The following is a 23,152-nucleotide window of genomic DNA, read 5'->3' as shown; positions in this document are numbered from 1 at the left end:
CCTAAAGTCTGAAGCCACAGTACCATTCACTGAATTGTACACAGCATATTTATCCAGTCAGTGCATGTTTCTCAGGCCCCTGGTCACTAGTGGCTTTTTAAACCTAAAAGTTTACGAGCAGCAAAGATAGAAAAGAGTAACAAGGGGAAAGATATGAGAAAATTGCATATTATACAAGTGACTGATGATGGAGGACTTTGCAGATCAGTTAGTTCTGTAGATGATCTCCAGAGTCTAAAAAGTGTTGAATTATGAAAATGTTCTCCTCAGCTGCTCATTAATTAGAAGGAAGGTTCATGGGGACATGAACCTTCATTTTGTTGGTATTAAAATGTAGATTTCATCCAAATTTACTCTGTAAAAATGACCCAAATCTACAGGGAGAATTTCCAGAGCATGAAAGTTGTGATTTTTTTTAACCGGACGAGGATGAAGGTGTTCAGAAGATAGATGCGGGAAACCCAATTCAAACCTGTTCTGCTCCTGCAGTTAATATGCAAACTTACATCCACGCCAATAACACAAGGTGGCCATCATGACAGCGCCCTGTGCTGCATTATGACATCAAGCTTTCCCTCAATCCCCCGCCACCTTCAATCAACACAACTAAATGGCAGATGATACTTTGGCAGTGTAACCTCCCAGCTACCCGTCCTTGAATTAGGGACGCTTAAGTGTATTGCGTTTTCAAAGAGCATGGGACTTTGTTTCACTCTTACTCAGCAGTTCAACCCTCATGTGACAGCAATGCTTTTTAGCTGATCACTTGGCATTCAAGGGCTGTGGGACACAGAAAGTGACTTTCTTCATCATGGCAGCTCACTAACTGCTCACTAACTAGCCTCTTGTTTAACCTGTTGCTTTTTCTAAGCTTGGTGGTTTTGTGTTTCTGTGGAAGTTCAGAAAAGTAAATGGAAAATAAAAATTGTGGTTTGTGCTTTCACAAAACTTAATAGGTCCGAGCAGAGCTACACTGTGGACACAGTTAGTAACACAGGTCTAAACCCAGTATATGTCTGGACCTCCTATGGCCAAAAATTTCCGGAGCAGCCGAAGACCAGTATAAAGTACTTGAAAGCAATATTTGAGTAAAAGTACAACTATCTTACCAGAAAATGACTTTGGTAGAAGTTAAAGTCACCTTTTAGAATACTACTTGAGTAAAAGTCTTAAAGCATCTGATATTTACTGTACTTAAGTATCAAAAGTAATTTTCTGATACTAAATGTACTTAAGTAAAGAAAAAGTTTTAAAAAAGTGAGCCGTTAGAATTTTCATTATAAACTTTATTGTGGCTTCCTTTATAGTGAAGCAAAAAATATTCAGGGTTCCCCCACCTTCTGTAACATCAAATTCAAAGACTTTTCCAGGGCTTTCCAGGCATAATTCCCTCAAATTCAAAGACCAAACACAGCATATTTTGAGAGAGCTCATACAAAGACTAACACTGATCCGGGACAATAACTGTTACATCACTGATTTTTTTTATTTTATTTTATTTTTATAATAAACAACTGAGAGGTTGGCAGTAATGAATATTTCAGTGACTTTCAGCAGACACAAGAGGCATTTCATCCAGTAGGAAAAACATTTCCTGTAAATACGGCCACAGGTGTGTAATGTTATCTCTGTTGCTACCTCGGAGTTCACTGAGATTACCACTGTAGTCGGGGTGGTCGTCGTCTGTTACTGGAGTTGTAACGTTAGCAGCAGATCCCGCAGCAGGTGCTTCCATGATGGCATCGTCGATTCTACTGTGATGACGCGGGACTTTTTACTCTTCTTCTGTAGTAAGCAAAGGACAGGCATTACGTCACCAACTTGAATTGGTGCATGAACTTGCAATAAAAAAATTAATTTCTTCTGATTTTATTTTGTAGTAACGAGTAACGTGGAGTAAAAGTGAAAGTTGAAATATAAATAACGAAGTAAAGTACAGATACGTGAAGTACAGTAACTATGTATTTGTACTTCGTTACATTAAAACACTGTGTATGTGTGTGTTTTCAGGTGTGTTAGTCTGGACGAAGATCGTTTTTGTTTGAAAATGCCATTTTAAAATGAAAACTGAAATGGATGTAGCCTGAGTTAGTGGGGCGTCTGGATAGCCAAATGGTTAAGTAGTGTATGGATGTCACTGGTTTGATTCCAGCTGTGGATCTTTGTTACATATCCGACCCCTTTCTCTCTCTGTGTAAAGGCAGGTGTGTGTGGATCCAAGTGCAGAGAGAGTCAGGCAGAAGTACAATGTCCGAAATCCAAATCTTTAATCCAAGAAATGTAGCAGAGGTCAAAATACCAAAAGACAGTCAGACCAGGCAAAAAAGGCAGATCAGGAACAGGCAGAATCGAGGGTCACAAAAATACCAAAACAGATCATACACAGGGAATCAAACAGGACTTAACCACAAGAGAGCTTGAACCCAAGGGTAACAAAGACAATCTGGCAAAGGCATGAGAAATGAGGCGGGGTTTAAATACACAGGAAACAAGACACAGGTGAAAGACATTAGGGCGGAGACAGCAATCAAAACAGGAGGGAAAAACCAGGAAGTAAAACAAACAGCAACACAACAGAACCAAGACTTCAAAATAAAACAGAAAATGCCAATAAAATGAATACAGATCCTGACACTCTGGCCGTGTTTCCTGTCTCTACAATAACTATCAGGTGAGTTAGTGAGGTAGTCAGCCGCATCCCACTGAACAACTTGAAACCAGGTACGGTCTGGTCCTTATGTTTTTTACACCACTGCTAACAAACCACTGTCTGATGTTGGCTTTGTCAGTTTGCCTCCAGCTCAGATGTGAAACCAACTCAGAGTCTAAAGGAGCATTTCTGATATCCTCAAAGACCTTTTTTTTTTTTATTCCCTCTAGTATAAAGAAACTATTCCATGATTCTTGTAACTGCCACTCAGTTGTACCGTATACCTGTGGAGCTCCCTCCCATACACTTTCCCATTACATGAAACCTCAAACAACAGTAACTGACATAAAGGGCAACATACTGAACTGTATGCACAGTTTGAGTTGTTGACAGATGTTATTGGTTTTCACTTTCCTAGTCAGGTATGAGTATGAGCCTTAAATTGCAAAAACAAGTATCAATCTCATCACCTTCTCCCCCTGTTGCTCAGTATGTTTCGTTTGTCAGACTTTTAATGAAACTGGCCAATAGCACCATCAGCCTTCTCCATAAAAGGGCTGTTAACTCTGGAACACATGACTGAAATCCACTGAACTCCAGATATAAATTATTTTACAACAAAGGTTAAGTTCTGGCTAAAACCAGTTAATTTAATCCATTCTTAATTGTTTTTATTTGATTCTTTGTAGCTTGTTGTGTTGTTGTCTCCTTTTACACTGCACATCTGTATAGTTTTAGCTAATTGTAGGATATTATCACTTGTGTTGTCTTTTTTGTGTTGTTTTTGCTTTTGATTTAATTACATTTCACATGTAAAAGCCCAACGACAGACAGGAGTTGAGAATCAGCAACAGCTATTAACCGTTTGTGCAACACATTAGTTTTGTGCTTTGAAACTATGTTGAGTTACTTTGTCCTTATCATGTAAATAAATAAACTAAAAAAAAAAGGAAAACCTGACACACCAGCCAGCCCCAACTGTCCTATTACTTACTACTTACTGTTTATCCACTTGCAATGTAGTACAAATTGCATTCATAGGGAATAATTCTGCATTTACTTCAGCCCAGTGTCCCTGATCTGAACCTCAGGGGTGGGTATAGATCTAATGGTTCAAGTAGTGTCTCCTTTTAGTAGAGCAGTGTGTAGTAAGAGGTAATGGAAGAATGAATTGATGAATTCTGGGGTTGTGCTGAATTGTCCAACATGGATGATCTGTTCTGGTGTCAGGGTTGAACATTTAACTACAACAGTAAGAGTTTGTGATGACTGTTTCAGGGGAAATGGGAAATTGTTTCCTCCGCGGAAGCAAAATGTTAAACTATCCACCAGATAACACTTAAAGGTACATCTGAGCTTCCGAAAGCTTTAGGGCCGACTGAAAGATGCACCTCTATAAACTGGCTTGAAGAAACTCACTCACGGTATAAATCACGTATAAGTGTGTGTATATATATATATATATATATATATATATATATATATATATATATATATATATACACAGAATAATCTATAAAAAAATCTCTGCGTACAAAAATGTATAGAGCACTTTCAAAAACTACACAATATATGACACCATGTTATGATAATATATAATGATTAAATTAACGTTTACTGCAATGAACTGTGTTCCTCTGTTATGTATTATATTAGACCAAACTACTCACAACCCTAACATGAACCCTTAGTTTTTAATTTCAATTTAATTGGAATCATGAATTTGGAAAACAACAAAACAATATCATTTAACCAGAACACAATTCCACTTATCCAGCCTCAGTCTGAAACAGAGATGTGTCAGTTATCACATGCTAAATGCTGAATAACGCCTCCCTGTGAGCTGCAGTAGGAGGATCAGGTGTTGGAGTGAAAAGTGTATGTTGGACCTGCTGACCCTGGCATTCATCTTTACTTGTATCAGCAACACTGACTCAGCGGTAAAAATTCCCACTGATCTCCTGGTACCTCTCCACAGCTAATTTAAGAACTCCCCCATCAGCCCCCAGCACGCCGGGAAATAGACTGTGGGTGGCCTGAGGTTCGCTGTGTGAGGATTTTGCTGAGTAGGACATGGATACATACTATTATGACCACTCTGCAACGCATTCTTCCCAGACTACAGCGGCTAAATAGCTGGTATTGGTTTAAATCCTTCAGCGGTTCACTGGCCAGGTAGCCAGTTGGTAAATTACAAAATCAATAGGAACTAAACAGCATAATGTAAATGAATGCGTTTAAGATTAAAAAGCTGATCCAGAAGATTCCGTTCATTTCGATGGAATATTTTCCAGAGATGTTATTCAAGAGCGGAACAGACAGATGGAGACGAGCTGTATTGAACTGATTTTGTTTCCTTTCTTTTGCCTGTCATGGCTCTTTGACTTGGAAACTGACTTTATGACTGTTTTTGAGAGATCGGCGTGTGAATGCTTGACGGTCAGATGCACATCACTTTTTTTGTCATTGTGAATGTCTGGATTTAGTCGCCTGTCAAAGTAAATGTTTCTGTTCATTTTTCTGGTCTGAAACTTTCTTTTTTCTACATCTTCTTCTTCTTCTTCTTCTGTGACATATTGAGCCTGAGACATATTGTTCACAGGTCCATTGTCCATCCGTCTGTCTCATTCTTGTGGCTTTGTGAACGTTTTTGTAGTTTTTATTTATTATCATCAGTTGCACAGTTCTCATCAGCTCTATGGAGCATTTTAGGCTCATTGTTTTCTTTCAAATAGTTTTAATTGTGACGAATGTATAAGCAGCGATACAAATGGTAGAATGGACATAATGTTTAATTTCAAGTGTTTAACTGCAAAAAAAAAAATAACACCGGGGAGAGAAACTTTGTTTGAGTTCAAATAAAGTGTTTTTTATAATCTTGATAAACTGCTGGTTTGTTTCTGAACTGTCTGATCGTCTGACTGTTGTGACTTTGTTGTGTAAATTATATTCAGTACAATGTTATCCCAACTGCTAGAACCAAATCTGTATAAAGAATAACCTAGATGAAGTTATTTTGTAAAATTGAGTTAAATTAAATTAAATGTCATTAACCAGAATGAATCACACAGGGTTATTTCTAAATAGCAGTAAAATCAATGACGAACCCTTTCTAAAGATGTGAAGCAGAATAGAAACAGACAGTGAGCGCTGACAATGAGATCAAGCTGACAAGCATTTTTCTGATGAGGCCAAAGTGAAGTAGAATCACCTGTGAGCTCCGTCCCAGCAGAAGCAGCAGTGTTTTGTTTTTTTCGCTCTAATTGTCCCTCTCCGTCGTCACCTTGATGGCAATTCTTCGTTCTTTGTTTTGCAGCCTTTCTAAAGGCTGCCTGCTCCAATAAGCTCTCATTAATCTTCCTTACAGCCTTCATTAAAGCTGCCACCGCTACACCCATGCCTGCTCTGCAGGTTCCTGTCTCCTCCCTAATGTCTATCCCCCCCCCGACCTTTATCTCTGCCCAGCGTGCCTTCTATAATCTGTCACCCTGAAGCCCACATACACCCCTCCCTTCTCATCCCTCCATCCTCTGGATCCTTGCTCTTTATTTCATTCCACCTCCTCTTTACACCTATTGTCTGGTGGCTCACAAACTTTAAATTCATATGAGTATTGAATTCAGTTTGCACCTTCTCCCGTGACGTGTTCTCTCCCGGTCTGCCGTTGACTCAGATGTAAAAGCCCACTGTATGTGTGGATTAGGTTTTCTGCTGGCTCTGTGTTGAACTAGTTAACCCCCGATCCGCTCCAACCTCCATTTCTGTCTGCGCAACAATTCAAACTGTCGGGAGGCCAAGAACAGCCGGTTATCAGGAGATCATGACTCAATTATCTTCTTATCTCCAGATGAAACCAGCAGCAACAAATAATGTTTTTATTGAGCTTATAACATGGCTTCCACACCAGCCGCAGCCGGAGGCCTCGTTTGTGGGTTGTACAGACAGGAGGTCCGTCCCCTTCTCATCAACGTCATATATCAGCGACGCCTCGAGGGAACTTTTTCTAATTTGATATAAACGTTCACTTGGATTCAAAGAGGAACTGATTGGATTTTGGCGGCCTTCACATCCCTCTCGTTCCTGATAATGACATATATCAGCAACACCTGGAGGGAAATTCATTACATCAGGCACAAATGTCGACTTAAACTCAAGGATGAACTGATTTAGATTTTAGTTGGCAAAGGCCAAAGGTCAAGGTCGCTGTGACCTCACATTCTTGGCCAGAACGAATTATGACACAGTTTAACGCAAATGTCTTAGAAAATGATGAAGTGATTACAAAAGGGTCAAAGGTCAGCTTCATAGTGACATCATGTTCTGCACAAACACTTCTGATCATTATTTAACACTGTGACTCAGGAAAAGAAGGAGAGGTTGTGAGAATATTGTGAACAGAGTTCCCTTCATTCCTGGAAGACTTTTACGCTGTGTCTACACAGAAGGCAAGAGGAAGAAAGTCGAAATGTTGAGAATAAAGCCAAACTGAGTCAGAAGAGGAAGATTTTAATTTTAATTTTGCCTTTCGAGAATAAAGTTGAAATGTCGAGAATAAACTTGACATTTCCTTTTGAGACGATATCAAACAGCGCGTATGACTGCCTCTACAAAACGCCTTGTACAGATGAACTGATGAAATTGTACTTCAGAATCGGCTTTAGCAACAAAGAAACTCTTTGGCTCATAAATGCGGTGTAGTCGTCAGCATTAGGACTGAAGAGATTGTGCCGAAAACTGCGTCTGTTCAGAAGGAAAAACCACACAAGCTTGGAAGAGGCGGCCGCATTCGTGCAAACTGAAATAGCGGGTAATGGACAAATGCAAAGGATATTGTTGGTTACACCTGCAGGGGATTTGTTGCTCACAAGACACAATAAGACAACTGATGAAGTTGTTTGATCCTGAAGGTGTGGAGCTCAGGCGGGCGCGGCGTCTGAGACGCAGGCGTTACCACAACAAAGGTCCCAAAGCGCTGTGTCATCACCGATTCGTACGATAAGCTGAACAGAATTGCTATCAATGGTTGTATTGATGGTTTAGTTGCTATGCAGTGTGGATGGAGGCCTACAGAACAAACAACAACCCCAAAGTAATAGCAGACTACTTCATCACATCCATTGCACGCTTGTGAGGATGCCCGCAGCGACTGCGCGCTGACAGAGGCATGAAGAAATGACAGAAGAGTTGACTTTATTCTTGACATTTTGACTTTATTCTCTAAATGCAAAATAAATAGAAAAATCTTCCTCCTCATATTTTTTTTTCTCATCTATGGCCCTAATACTCCTTTGTACGTTTTACAGTACCGTATGCCAGTTGTTTCTCCTGATGGTTAACATTTTAGTTTTGCTACTATATCTATATATAGCATTTCTGTTTTTCATCGTCTCTTTCTCTCAAGACAGGAATGACTGATAAAATTGGATAGATAATAATAGTGTTTGTCCAAATGCTTACATTTCATTTCAAGCAACAAGTCCACAGCCTTTCTCTGGGTTTTGACTGTATGTGAAAGTGTTTTGTATATGAACAGAAAATCAACAGCTGATGCAAAACTAGATGAGCCACCAACATCATAAAAACTAGAATCACCTCCTCGTGGTCCTCGGCCTCCTCCTCTCAGTTTCAGGTTACATCCCTGTTTATCCAGAGTCACAGAAAATATGAACCATTTGTGTGTAATGTTGTCATAATTGCTGTGAAGTCTTGAATAATAACTAAAAAGTGTTTTGTTAGGTCACACTGACCTTGACCTTTGACCTTTGACCACCAAAATCAAATCTGTTCATCCTTCAGTCCAGGTGAACGTTTCTGCCAAATTTTAAGAAGTTCTATCCGTCAACTATTAATAGACATTAGTAATGACGTTGTGTCTGCTGTGTTCAGGTCAACAGGTCCTGGGTCTGGTGGAGAACCAGAGCGACTGGTACCTGGGGAACCTGTGGAAGAACCATCGACCGTGGCCGGCTCTGGGCAGGGGCTTCAACACCGGTGAGTGCATGATCGTGTGATGTTAGCATGATGAAGGGTTTCAGTCTGTTTGTGTTCATGATGAAAACAGAGACACATTTATCATGTCAGTGAAATGACTTTAAAGAATATCAGTGTGTGTGGTAAAAACACCTGTTTGTGGACTGATACCAGAACGTATAAGAACGGTGGAGAGACTCAAGCAGAATGTATTTTTACACATCTGATCTGTTCTGCTGTGATGTAAATATTCAACTTTAATGTGGCTCTAATGGATATTTTTATAAAAATTAACATTTTTATTAAAATTTTAAATGACAGCTATGCAGTATATTTGATAAGCACTTTCACAGAATGGCTCTTCCACTGGCTTTCTTTTATAACAATGACATTAATTATTTACATTTGAACATGGAAATCTTTCTGCTCAAATATTACTGGGAGTTGAGGGGGGAAAAATGTCCAATGTCCTTGTGTACATGCATGTAAATATCTGTATACGCACACAAGCTGGATGTAAATGGTGTATTAAATACATAATGAATACAGTATGCATGCGTAATTAGCATGTCTCCAAGTACCTTTATAATTACTTGGAGGGGCATAGAAAAAGAAACAGACCACCTTGATGATTCCATATCTGGTCCCTGTAATATATACAAATAGACAAGCAAAAATAAAAGTGAAAAATATGGTAACTGTCCTGAAATGAAAAAAGCTACTAAAGTAATGGGCATAGTTCTTAGTTTGCCTAAATATGTCAAAACTGGACCCTGGACTGAAGAGAATTTGTCCCTATAACCCCTAAGTGAGAACTTAATCTTCTCTATCCGTATAAATTGCATCAGATTGCTTAACCACAAAGACACTTCTTCTACATGCAAGCAGTGTGGTAAAAGCAATGATGACTTTTTGTTTTTTCTTTATGTTTACCATCTGTAATACCAAATATAGCTGCAATTGCATTGGGTTGGAAATCTATATTAAGTGATTCTGATAGTGTTAGTGGCATGACCAAAACATGTGGGTTAAGTTAGCAGGGGTATTATAGCACAACTCTTGTCTGAATCAGGGTACAGTATATTTTAGCTAGTCTAACTTTGGAAAAGTGAGCTCTATGTACGACTTTAAATTATATAATGCTTAGTTTTGCACAAGAGGTGCTGTCATTCACCCTTTTGAAGAGCACAGTCGCTCTCCTCTCCTATGTCCTCCCCCAGCTCGCCCACCCAGTCTGCCTTCATCTTTGTGAGGGTTACATTTCTAATAGAAGCTATAAGGTCATTTATTCTTGAAACTAGCCCCTTTGAATTAAAGGGGAATCTCTAAAACCTCATCTAAGCCTGAAACTGAGGGTATGTTGGGATCATGCCACTGAAGGAAGTGGCGGACTTGAAAATAGCGAAATACGCTGGACCGAGGAAGCTCATAGATAGATCATCAAAGTTTGTGTATTTAGACGTTTTCTTTCTAAAAGCCCAGCATCAGGCGGCAGGCAGACACAGTTAGACAGCAGCTGGTGAACACTTCTTTGGAGTTGGTGGAGACCAAAAGTAGAGCTAAAAGAGAGTGAATTCTGGACTAACCTTCAGCAGGAGTACACGAACACTACTCCAAATGATTAAGTGCTTTGCTAACAAGTTTGTCATATCAGCTTAAAAAGTGATGATATGTCAGTGTTGTGTGTTATCACAGCTTTAAATTAACACAAGCTCTTGTTAGTTTTCTTATGTAATATTCTCTGTAATTCAATAAATATAGATACAAAACACAGATCAGTCAACATGCTGCATACAGTCATTCAAACCAGCAAAGAAAAACAACCATCAATCATGAATAAGCTGCGAACGTGTTTTCATCTGTAAAACACAAATCTCCCAGTGGACTTTGGAACCACGACTCAGCCGCTGTATTAAATCATTTAGAAAAACACGCAGCTTCTTTGTGATGTTCCATCTGAAGTTGTCTTTGATTGTGTCAGCTCATGTGACGCATCATTTCATACCAGCACAAAATGGAAGATACATTGATTCTTCTTCTCCCAGCTGGCAGCAGACATCACTGTAACATCAAGACTCTAATGCAGCTAATGTCGGACAGATGTTAAATTTTACCCAACAGTGGCTGTTTGACATTGTGGCGTTTAGCTAACGTTGGGTGTCAGTATTCTTTGTCAAGATGGCGTCGGTGTGAGACGTTTAGAAGATGTTGGATTGTGGCGACTTAACAACCCAACTTAAAAACAACAAAATATCAATGTCAGCCGATTTAATAGCAATAACATAATTTCAGATGATCCTGGTTATCTCTAAATAATTCCTCCACTGATTTTTGCAGGAAAACGTTCTATATTAAAATGACACAAACTATGAGAGATGATTTTATCCATACTGCCCACTCCTACTGTGACAATACATTCTCATACTGTGCATTATTAGTACGTATGTATATAGAAGTTTTTATCCTCTGTGATTATTTGGTGTGTTACACCGCAGTAGATACATTTTAGTGAAATTGAATGTATTTTTATTTTCTGTTCCTGTCTTCCTCCTAACATCTTCGGTCTCCATGTTTTAATGGGTACAGTCAGGCAGTTTCCTTCCTTGCAAGACCGGAGAACATTTGATGAAATATGCAGGCATCCACCAGGCCTGTTAAAGTTGTATGGAAAATCATTTTCAAAAAGGTGTGGGGTATAATTTCACAGAACCTCAGAGCAGCTGATAGTAGAATTGATTGGATTCCCATTACACCTTGTTATTATTTTCCCCCCGCCTATATATTTTTTTTCCCCTCCATCAAACCCTGCAGGTCTTTTCCTTCAGGAGACAGATAGCTCTCTCTCTCTCTCTCTCTCTCTCTCTCTCTCTCTCTCTCTCTCTCTGTCTGTGCCGTTTGGAGCAGGAGGATAATCTTTCTATTGAGTAGAACCCAAAACAGCCTGGACGGCCCACAGCAGCAGCCCCGTGAATTTCACAGCAGACGCATTTCAGCGACAGCGGTGGAAAACTCACTTGAACGCGTCTGTGTCGTAAACTCGCCATCAGTCCGACTGAACAGCATATCTCGTGAACACAAAGGCATATGTTGCATTTACACAGAACAGCGACTTGACAGAAAAAAAACCTCCATCTCAGCCACGGTTGGTCGACTTTGCGGCGTCGGCCGTGGCGACAGATGGGGCACGGCAGGGTGTGAAAGATGGCGTGTTTGTTTCAATCCAAAAAAATTATTCACCGTGTCTCTCCCCTCTGAGCATTGGCTGCTCGACTTTATTTGTGGCAACCGGGAACATTCTTTATTAGCCAGGGAACTGGGAAGAAAAGGTTTTTGTTTTAGATTTTTCCTGTTTCTTGGGGGAGAAACACGTGAGCTTCTAAGAATAATTTGTGTTTCTAGGAGGATTTTAACATGTTTTGTCCTTCGACTGCCAGCCTGTCTCCAAGCTTAAAGTCTACAGCTTTATCTCAGAAAACACAAGGCTGTGATTCACAGCCTCGTGATGGGACTTTATCACCTTTACCAGGCAGCAAGATACTGATCTGTCTGTTTCTTAAGCTACCGTATCTCTGTCTGAATGTGTGCGTGTGTATGTGCATGTGTGTGTGTGTGTGTGTGTGTGCTTTCCAGGAGTGATTTTGCTTCTCCTGGATCGGCTGCGGAAGCTGAGATGGGAGCAGATGTGGAGGTTGACTGCGGAGAGAGAACTAATGAGTATGCTGTCCACCTCCCTGGCAGATCAGGTAACATACATCCTCACACATGCTCACACCTCAGACGTGCAAACTCATCCCCTTCTGCCAATATTTGCAAAAGGACAAATTACAGAAACACCTGTACTCGATGCAGGAGCCTGCTTGACCATACACACTGTTAGACTCACATTATCTGAATCATGCGAATGGGGGTCGACAGTGCGTAAACAAAGGTATTCATAGTGTTGCTCTCAGTTTTTTACATGTGTTGCTGTCAGCCAAGAGTCATAGGTACATTTTCAAAGGTCTTTATTTACCCAAAATGAAGAATATAACAATTTATGAAATATGTAACAAAGTTGTGAGGTTGGAAGCGCCCTTCCTCTTCCCTGCAGCTCCCAAGCAGTCATGACCAAAGTGTATACCCAGTCTGTTTGAAACAAAGTCTCTAAATCTAGAGACAATGAGCTGACTTGTCAATACTGCAGATGTAAACCCCCTCCCTGATAGAACCTGTTTGATCCAGAAACTCCAACTCAGTGACGAGGCACTCTGCTGACCAGTGGTGGAAATATGATCAATCAGTCAGTCAGTCAGTCAGTCAGGGACATCCCAGGTAATAGGGCTGGCCCTGCTGTTGCGGTTGAGTTAATTGCAGGTCTGTGACGTGACTCACTACACACCCATCCACCGCTCTGTTCTCTCATACTCTCATGCTCCGCTACTTGTTACTTGTTACTTACTGCACTGACATTGGACGTTAGCAGAGTGTCTACAGAATCATCTAAATGGATGTAGTTCCCAGGATACCCGCCTGTGTGTTGTAGGTTTCAACTGATGGGGCACAGTGTGTGTTGCTCTATAACAAATGAAGTTTTACTGGCTGCCATTTTCAAGTACAGCAACAATGTTGCTAAGCAGCAACAATGAGCACTTGAAATCCCTGTCTAGGCCAAAAGACAGAAGAAGTAATGCACATTGAACTGAAATATTCAGTCAACTTTTCTCTCCTGCTGGTGTTTGAGGTTGTTCCTTTGAAAGGTGTCCATAGCAACTTTAATTCAGTCAACTCCAAATCTGAATAAGGTACATCGTACGTCCATCATCTATCTATACATCTGAAAGTCATGGGTTTTATCTTACCGTGCACTGCGTTCCCAACATAGTAAGGGCATACGCTAAGACCTTGCCGAAGGGTCATTCTATTATCTTGGAGCTATTCACAGCTCATCTAGACGAGAGGTGCGTTTATGAGATTTTAATTAAACCTTCATTAAGTAACGTCCCGCAAGGTATGCCGTTTGGAAAACGAGCTGGGCTTTGGAAATGGTCTCAGTGCTTCATCTGCCTTCTGCTGTATTAGCTCTTCCAATGTAATGTCAGCCCTCTTTATCACAGCATTCATTATGTGGCTATAGGGTTTTTATGTCTCCTATTAAGAAGCTGGAATCTGTCACTGAGACCCTCCAAGATCTCAAAGTCAAAAAAAGTCTCTCCAGTGTAACCCAAGTACATTTCCCCAAAGCAGTTTGAAGTATTCAGCTTTATGTGATTACACATAAATTAAGAATGAAAGCCTGAACATCTGGAGACACAAAAACACTAACAAGACAGAGCAAGAGTCGCTACTGTTAAACTCTACAGCAATAAAAGCAGTTTACAGTGTATTTCTATTTAAGGTGAAGCCATCAACAGGGAGATAATTCTTCAACCTCTACTGCTAGTGGTGATGATGAAATTATTCATGTATCGAAAGGTATTTTAATAGCCTCTTGAACCTCACAGTACAAACTCATACTGTGCAGCCAAACCTTTGGAAATATATTTCAAATTCTAGTGGAGATCCCAAAGTTACCAAATCTGTCAGGATAAAGAAGAATTAATGGGAAATGCATCTAAACTGACGCAGAAGACAAGTAGAGTATTTGATGACATGGTACAGAGTCAATCCTTTTTGGCTGTGTTCTCGTAAAACAAACTGGTCCGACTGTTCAAACCTTCAGTCGCTGATGGTTTAGCTTTTCCCCTACTCCCTCCATGTTTTAAATTAAAGAACTCTGTGGATCCTCAATAGAAATGCATTGTGTTTGAGCATGAAATACAACACTAAGACCCATGTTGTAATAAACCAAAATTATCCTCTAAAGTCTGACAAACATGTTGAATTATTTTCTGATGAAAAAAAGATAAAAGATATCAAACACCCCTGAGGAACAGAATTCTGGCGTTCACAGAAACCAAACCCCTAAACACTCGGACCAAACGGGAGCAAGATCTGGACTGTACTTTTGATGATGTGGGGTGGGAATCCCTCTGGGAGAAAGCACTGCTCGTAAAACAGCCGCCATAAGCTCCTGCAGTTTAATAGAATCCACAGAACCTACTTCACACCAGACAGACTCCATAAGATTAATCAATCAGTCTTAAATTGATATAAAATAGAGACAGGTCACCTTTTTCACATGTTCTGCAAATGTAATAAATTAAAACATTACTGGGGTTCGATATTGGAGATCCTTAAAGAGATAAATTAGCCTCACTAGGCGACATATCTGACTTCCCCCTCGCAAAAAAGAAACAAGGTGTGGTTTATAAAACTGCTCATGATTGCTGGCACCCCACTTCCCAAAAATGAAGACCCAATATAAAGAAATTTCCCCATAAAAGGCATCAGAAAAAATCATGTTAAACATCAAAAGACACATCTCTGTGATCAATGCTGGGCTGATATTAGTAGCTACATGGGTAATATTTCACTTTCTGCTTTGGGCTGACAACAAGATACTTGAACCACACACATAACCATTAGTGTATGTGGGATTCTTCCACCTCTATATTGGCTCCTGTCTGGTGGTGAGCTCAGTCGAGAGGTCAATGGAAATGACACTGGTTACTTGTTCACACACAATACCCATGTCGCTCTGCTCTGAGGGAAGTAAATCAATGATTAAGAACTTCTCTGTGTTATGACATTAGCACAGCCCCCAGTGCGCGACACTGCAGAGCAGCGACTCATTCAGAAGCTGATTCACCAAAATAATCTTCATTGTCTGGGTTTAGTTTGAGGGGAGGAGCTGAAACATCAGAGTCACACAGATTTAGATGTTTAACTCCTGATGTTCATACTGGAATTTACTCATTTCTCCCGATAGCACCACCTGAGATAGTCGACTGACAGTTAATAACGTTAATATTAGATCCACATTCACAGCACATGATAATGTTACATTCCTGCATGTTTTTGTAGTTTGTCTCAGCTTTTTTTTTGTCACTACTCCTTGTCTCATTCTCTGTGGATTTAGTCCATAAATCTGTTTCTGCCGAGAACTGATAACGTCATATCGCATTATTGATTCTTCAGAGACATAACGTTACTTCTTATTAAAAGCAGAGCAACAGGTCGAACAGGTTAATCAATGTCAATCAAATATTTCAGGTGGCACTTGTGTTTGTTGCACACAAGTCTGCAGCAGCTGCTTATACAGAAGTACAATAGAAAAACATGTTAGATATACTGTATGGTAATTTGAAAAAGTGTTTGTTATTGACACATTATTTTACTGTGCTGTTTAAATTGGTCTGTAGTCACAGATCCATGCGAACAGCAGGTTGCGATTAAATACAGCTTCATGTGGACATCAAATAAACTGTAGCCGGGTCAGATTAAACTGTGCGGCACGGGCACCGTAGATGATGAAACATAAGGCAAATCATAACGCTCAGTGTGTGTTTTTTGTGTGTGTGTGTGTGTGTGTGTGTGCGTGTGTGTGCGTGCAGGACATATTCAACGCTGTGATCAAACAGAACCCTTTCCTGGTTCACCAGCTGCCGTGCTTCTGGAACGTCCAGCTGTCCGATCACACCCGCTCTGAGAAGTGCTACAAAGATGTTTCAGACCTCAAGGTGAGACCCTGCTGTCCCCACTGTGCATCCACTCAGTCACTTCAGACATACAAGACCTGACCTGCATTAATCAGTCTCAGGCCAGCCGCACTCTGTGACGTACACGTGCTTCTACTTTTAGGCCTTTTATGGATTTTGTTAACCTTGAACAGGCGGCCTGTTTGTGAAGAGCTGTCTGAGCCTGTCAGTAGTTCTCAGTCTGTGGACAATGATAACAGCATGTATTGTTGAACACCCACATATGATGCTTTTATATTTAGTTTCCCTGCAGTAAAATAACTGGACAAGACTATAACCCTTCAAGCCAGGGTTTGACTTGAAAAAAAAAAAAAAAACAAGATGTAAATCAAATAATCAAATCAGAAACTTTGCTCAGGACTTGGTTCTTATTCTGCATGAAAAGTGATCAATGGATTCAGTCTACTGCAGTGTGACCACTTTTGTTACCAAGGGGTCTTAAAACACAAGGTCAGTTTACATAACATAGAAAAGAGTTATTTGCTGGCTTCCGTGAAAAACTGCATTTGAAGCATTTGAAGCAGTGTTTCCAATGTGAGTCTGTGGCGCTTTAACTGTGTTTCTGTGGGAGTAGAGGTGATAAAGTGGTTGTTTTGGCAGTGTAAACAGTGAGAGACGTTAACGTTGAGTAGTTGAGGTGTAACCAGTGGCCACTTAATGCACAGGTTTACCTGGGCCTAAAAGGTCAAAGGTCAAGGTCATGGTGACCTCACAAAATTCAATTTTTGGCCTTGAACGCGATATCTCCATATCCCTTAAGGGAGCACAAATTTGGCAGAAACTTTCACTAGGGGAGGTAGTACATTCATTTTGTGAGTATTTGGACAACAACTATTCTGCTGAAAATATTGTGAGGTAGTAAGATTTTCTGTCATTTATGCTTTAAAGTCAGCTAATCAATGATATTAGAAGATTGCTAATTGAAAAGATCTTGTTGTAATCGTGCTTTATCACTGGATTCACCCGCTCAAGTGAACTGACTTAGTGAAACATAGATAGACACCCATTCCTTGTCTCTACTGGGGTGGGATGTTTGGCCTAATGTGTCCCTACTGTGTGACCTATGACCTATGTGCGAAATGTATAAACTGTTTTTTGTAATAAAATCCTCATTGTTTGGTGTGATAGTCTGGTAGGGGAGGGAATGGTTAATCAGATTCTATGTTTCTCATGTGGAGTCTGTTTCCTGTGACCAGAGTAAAGTGTTAAAGTCAGTGGAGATTGACCAGAGCCGTTTTTTTGTTTTTTTTAAAAACTACTACAACGTGACTTTGCCTTTCTATGTACTCGAAACTTGATAATGATAAAAGGAATTGCCAAAAACCAAAAACGGTCCATTTTGATTGTTTTTTCGTCTTTTCATTGTGACACCAAAGATTTTTTTTCCATTTTCGTTATGAAACAAATAACAGATTAATGTTTTCTTTTCATTTTTAAATTATAAATGAGCCAAATGAGTCTTTAGTATGACAGTGGCTGAAATCCCAGGAGCAGACACTTGATTATTTGGTGGAATGCAACCAATTCACTGTTGGGTGCGTTAGAATAAAACACTAGCATTCAACGCTAACCTGTTAACCCTTTTTCACTGCTCCGCTGTGGTTCCTCTGAACAGGTGATCCACTGGAACTCTCCCAAGAAGCTGCGAGTGAAGAACAAGCATGTCGAGTTTTTCCGGAACCTCTATCTGACCTTTCTGGAGTACGATGGCAACCTGCTGCGGCGAGAGCTGTTCGGCTGTCCCAGCGAGGCCGACCACAACAGCGAGAACGTAGGTGGAATGGATTCTGTGTCTCTGCTTGTGGTGTTTATTTAGTGCTGAAGAGACGAGGGTCGGTGGTAAACTTGTAGTAGACGGCTGCAGCAGAGCCAAACACTTCTAGAAACTGTCTTCAGTCTTGCCAGAGCACCCTTGAATCCCAGATTTATGAAGTTATTTATGAATTTGTTTGAGCTGCTTATTGGTATATGGGGGAAAAAAAATCATTTTCTATATGGAACTAAACAAACAACCTTAATTAACTATTGGCAGGTAATGTAGACTCCACACTGTGAAAAACTGCCATTATCTGATAAGAAGTGTGGTTAGAGCAAGTATCAACCTCCGAGGCTGAAACCAAAAACTGCAGTTCCTCTAATGGCCGCTGCAGTCGGACTCCAACCAACATGCACCGAAGTCTCAGCTCCACACACACCCCTCCTCTTTGCCCATTTTTGGATTAGCTGGGAGTTAGGGGCGGAGTCAGGCACTGCACTCTAAGCTTCAAATCTGCGCTTCAGAAACCTGTGGGTGATACGTCCATTCTGTTTCTACTAATATGTCAGTTCTGCAAATGAGACACTTTGTTACCTTCCACCACCTACATGTTTTACACCTTTTTTTTCTGCTACACTATTGAAGCATGTTGTCTATGGATCTCCTATTTACTGTATGTTGTGGCACATGAACACTAGATTCCACTGTAGGCAAACAACACACTTAGTAAGTAACAAGACTGAATGGGGTTTTATGGCTGTGTGGCCAGTGGGTGGGGCTATGCTGTAGCTGTCATGGGCCTCCTCGAACATTGGAACAACTGATCATATAACTGTGATTGGTCAGCAAAGGTCAGGTTTTTTTTTTTACCTTCAAATTTCCAATGTATCTTGATACTATTGATATATGAACAGTATTAAAATCCAGCACGAACTACAAATCAAAATTTAAAGACACAGGCTGCTGTTTTGTTGTTAACCCCAGTTTCCAGCAGTGAAACAAGGTCCAGCTGAGGCTGATATTATACATTAATTCTGCAGGTATTTGGTCACGTCAGTGTATTGAATAAATTCAAATTTTGACAATAGTGGGGGCGCCCCAGTGCCTTACCTGGTACAGCACGTACCATGAAGGCTTAGTCCTAACCACAGGACTCCTTCTCTCTCCCGGACTTTCCTGTCTCTCTCTCACTGCAACTGTTGAATTAAAGGCAAAAATGCCAAAAAGAATAATTAAAAAAAAAAAAACAGTTCTACATAAACGACAGCAGATCTATAAATTCTAGAAAATTCATCTTCTGGGGACCACGGCTGTCTGCAGAAAACATAATGGAAAATCATCCATTAATTGTTACGATATTTTGGTCTAAAGTGGTCAGTCCACTAAAAGACCGACATTGCAGTGGTGTGTTCCACACCGAGCTGCTAAAAAAACGTATGTCCCAGCACTATGGTACGAGTTATGTGGGACATCATGTCATCGCGCTGGCATCTGTGAGTCTATAGACACAACATGTGAACACAGTAACACAGACACATACACACCTGGTATATACGCTACAGGTACATGGAGTACATGATGAGATCAGCACCTTTCTGCAGACACGTATCAGTGAGGGAACACACTGATGTCCCAAACATCACAACACAACTGTAATTGATTAAGATTTGAAGTTCAAACTGATAGCAGCTATGTAGCATCCACAGACACATTTGTTGGTATAATGAATGTTTTCTAATTAATAAGTTAATTGGGTTAATTAGAAGGAGACTGTTTCTTTTCTTTGGGGGAGAAGATCAGATTCTGGTGTGCCTTACCTTTGATTTTTTTTTGAAACTTCTAACATTTTTGTTGTCAAACTACTCAAAGAGTGGGCGTACGTGTTCTTTTATCATGGAGTTGTCAGTTGAAGTTCTATATCAATCATCCTGGTGAAGCCTGTTTGTCTGGCTGCTCGTCAGCGGCTGTGCTGATGAAAGAACAGCTGCTCCTGGGGACAGTGGACGGCCCTACCGCTGTCACTCCGTGTCAGCGTGGACTGAACAGATGGACGCTTCAATAGCTCATATGCACCACTGACAGCCCACGTCTGGTTTAATTTTGGGGTTCGTTCAAATGTATGCACATTAGATTAGGATGTTGACACACGGTTCTGTGGTACAGCAGGAGTGAATGTCGTGAATGTCTTTGAACAGAGAGTGTCTGAAATTGTGTGTCGTTATTGCAATTTATGCAATTTATCATATCGATGTGACAGGAGACATAAAAGACTGGAGGATTCGTAGAGAACGCTGGACCGCCTTCCAGTGTGTCCATTAAGAACAGCTAGAAAACACTTAAACACACAGTCTGTAACTTCTACCTCTAGGGGTCTCTCAGTCATTGGGTGATGTCATAAAATAGCGTGGTATCATGGGAGTTGTTACCATTACCACAAGTTTCAGATTATAACTTTAACTTTAGAGGTTCTGTTTAACATACTGTCCAGACTCTGCAGGTGACCTTCAGCTTCTATCCTGCTGGAGGTCACCATGGTCAGGAGTCAGGTTTTTCCAGGACCAGCCTCTGTGGGCTATAAAGTTATTTTAAGTGTCAGCTCTGTGGTCAGTTAATCACATTATAATTTCCCATCATGATATGCCAGACTCTTTTTTGCTAACAGTCAATTCTAATGTGTCCTTAACTCAGGAAATAGTTTGCTCACTCAATTTTTCAGAGTTTGAGCAGTGATTTAAATCCCATTAAAGTGATGATTAGACTAATGAAGTCACTGAGGGATTGGCTCCAGCAGCACATTGCAGACCGGGCTCCTTCAGGCCACAGTGCCACTGCAGCCCAGTCACTCGCTGCAGCTCCACTAATCACACTGTTGAAAGCAGAGCGACGCCACACACCGAGTCCTCTGCTGACAGCCCTTCAGCCGCCTCTCTCCTTTTTTTCCCCACAGCGCAGTTCGACTGTGCTTCGTTGAGCCGCAGCGATTCCAGTGCGTTGAGCTCATCTTCACTTGAATTTAAATCAAGTTAGATAGACCTGGGAACACAATGCTGACGTCCAGTCACACCGGTTGATGTGATTCTTTATTAAAATATCACTTTTACAGTTTGCACACGCTGTGCCAAAGGCCCCGGCAAATCCTTCATCACTGTTGGTGTGTGACATCCCATCAGAAAGTTGACAAGAGCTAATCGGGAGAAATTAAATGGAAAACTGCATTTTATTTGCATAACATTGTATCAGCTTGGTGCCAAATTGACTTATGTGGGATTAGTCCTGGCTCTGTGGTGTGCAGTGTCAGACTGACACACAGAAAAGCCCCTGTGCTGCTCCAGCATAACCAACCCACTGATTCAGAACATACGTAGATATGGACAGGGGAAGTTCTCTGGTGAAAAACAACTGAGTCAGCTGTTCATTCAACACCTCAATATGTTACTATAATATGATACTTCTAGCCCAACGCAAGCAGTATGACTGTTGTGAGCAAGGTTGAAATAGCATGTTGTTATGGTACCCCCTGTAAAAATGTATAAGGAGATTCATCATCATCACCATCATCATCACCATCACCATCATCAATTTTATATGTTTCCGCTCTGGTGACTGTCAGAGCTGGAGGCGTATTGTTTTCAGGTTGTCCGTCCGTCCGATTCTCGTGAACGCGATATCTCTGTAACAACTTGAGGGACTTTCTTCACATTTAGTAAAAACATTCACTTGGACTCAAGGATGAACTGATTAGACTTTGGTGGTCAAAGGTCAAAGGTCAAAAGCCAGACACCCACAAGGAGGTGATTCTACTTTCACATTAATCAGAAAATGATTCAAGTAAAAGCCTCCAAATATGATAATAGCAAAAGTGCAAAAATGGGAAACCCCAATAAGCTTCAGAAGCTTGTGAATAGGGGCCCAGACACTGCATGTACAAAATACAATTTCAGCCACACGATACTTACATCATAAAACCTAACCATAAAAAGAAAAAGTAAATGGTCAAAAAACATCTATTAATAAACAAATATTAATTAAATAGGCAGGATACACAGTCAGAAATGAATGGTAAATAAAAATGATAGCTCAGTAGAGTAACCAGTTGTGAAGACCCCAACCTTTCAGGTTATACAAGTTTAAACATATTTTAGTAGCAACTGCTGCTTTAAGTTCTTTTTAAAAAAAACAGACATAGTCACATTTTACAGTGTTATCAGGCTAATTCACACCTGTGGACCTCTGCACACCACACTACAACTCTACATTTAAGTTGACGTTTCTTTCCTTTTATAAGAAGCATTTTTCTAGTCTTGTATGTATGTGAGGGAAAGTTAATTGGAAGAAAGTCAGAGAGTTTACATTTAGTTTACACATTTAGCTTAAATACAACATTTTACACAATACAAGCAGTGTGACAGATACCGCTTCCAGTAAGCTTCAAAAGCTGTAACAGTGTTGTAGAGGGTCAGTGGCAGCGTTAACTGTGTTAACTGAGTTTTTTCTGTAAAATCTGTAGTTTCTCAAGATAACTAAGATAGAAATTGGCATCGTCATTTATATGAAGTGCAAATGAGAACTGATTAGAAGGTTAGAAGTCTTCAAGGGGTACAAAATGCCTTAATTTAAACCAACGTATTTGGACAATTTCTCGTCAACTCATCGATATGGAGCTTAATCTTCAGGGAATCATTGAAGTGAACCCCCAGGAAATCGGTGGACTTCACTCTCTCACTTTCAAAAAAATGTTTTTTTTTTCTTTTTGCCATGACCAAGAACCTTAACCTAAATCATCACAAAGGTTATTGTGAAGTAGTTTTTTGTGCCAAAACCAAATCAAACCATAACCAGTGATCAGAAAAACTCAGAATGTGTGATCAGGAGTGATCTGTTTCTAACCTTCACTCTGTTACTGCTGACCTCACACCACAAGTCTGGCCTTTCCATGTGATGCAGCTATTTTTATCTGAGCACAGTTCTAAAGGAGTTGTCAAGTGATTTAGTATTTGCACTCATGAACAGCTGGTGATCTTTGATGTGAAGCCACTTCTGGCTGCCGATATATACAAAACAAGTAACATGAAAAAGTCTAACTCAAGGGGCAGTGATGTGCCACATGGCTGAAGGTGTTTGATGTCACACACAGACCTCCCTTATTCTGTAACAGCAGTG

At 40.4% G+C, this 23,152-nt stretch overlaps 1 protein-coding gene across 1 annotated transcript in view; it reads left to right on the top strand.

The window, feature by feature from the left end:
- The window catches only part of large1 (LARGE xylosyl- and glucuronyltransferase 1), a 115,891-nt gene that overhangs the window by 74,722 nt on the left and 18,017 nt on the right, over positions 1-23,152 (top strand). The window contains exons 7-10 of the mRNA XM_056367687.1: positions 8,537-8,641; positions 12,251-12,363; positions 16,093-16,218; positions 17,852-18,007. Of these exons, the coding sequence (XP_056223662.1) occupies positions 8,537-8,641; positions 12,251-12,363; positions 16,093-16,218; positions 17,852-18,007 (500 nt within the window). The remainder of the gene's footprint in view (positions 1-8,536; positions 8,642-12,250; positions 12,364-16,092; positions 16,219-17,851; positions 18,008-23,152) is intronic.

Source organism: Seriola aureovittata, chromosome 22 (genome assembly GCF_021018895.1).
Source record: "Seriola aureovittata isolate HTS-2021-v1 ecotype China chromosome 22, ASM2101889v1, whole genome shotgun sequence".
NCBI classification, from domain to species: domain Eukaryota; kingdom Metazoa; phylum Chordata; class Actinopteri; order Carangiformes; family Carangidae; genus Seriola; species Seriola aureovittata.
The sequence above is the reverse complement of the archived record's forward strand: the minus strand, read 5'-3'. Positions and strand labels throughout refer to the sequence as shown.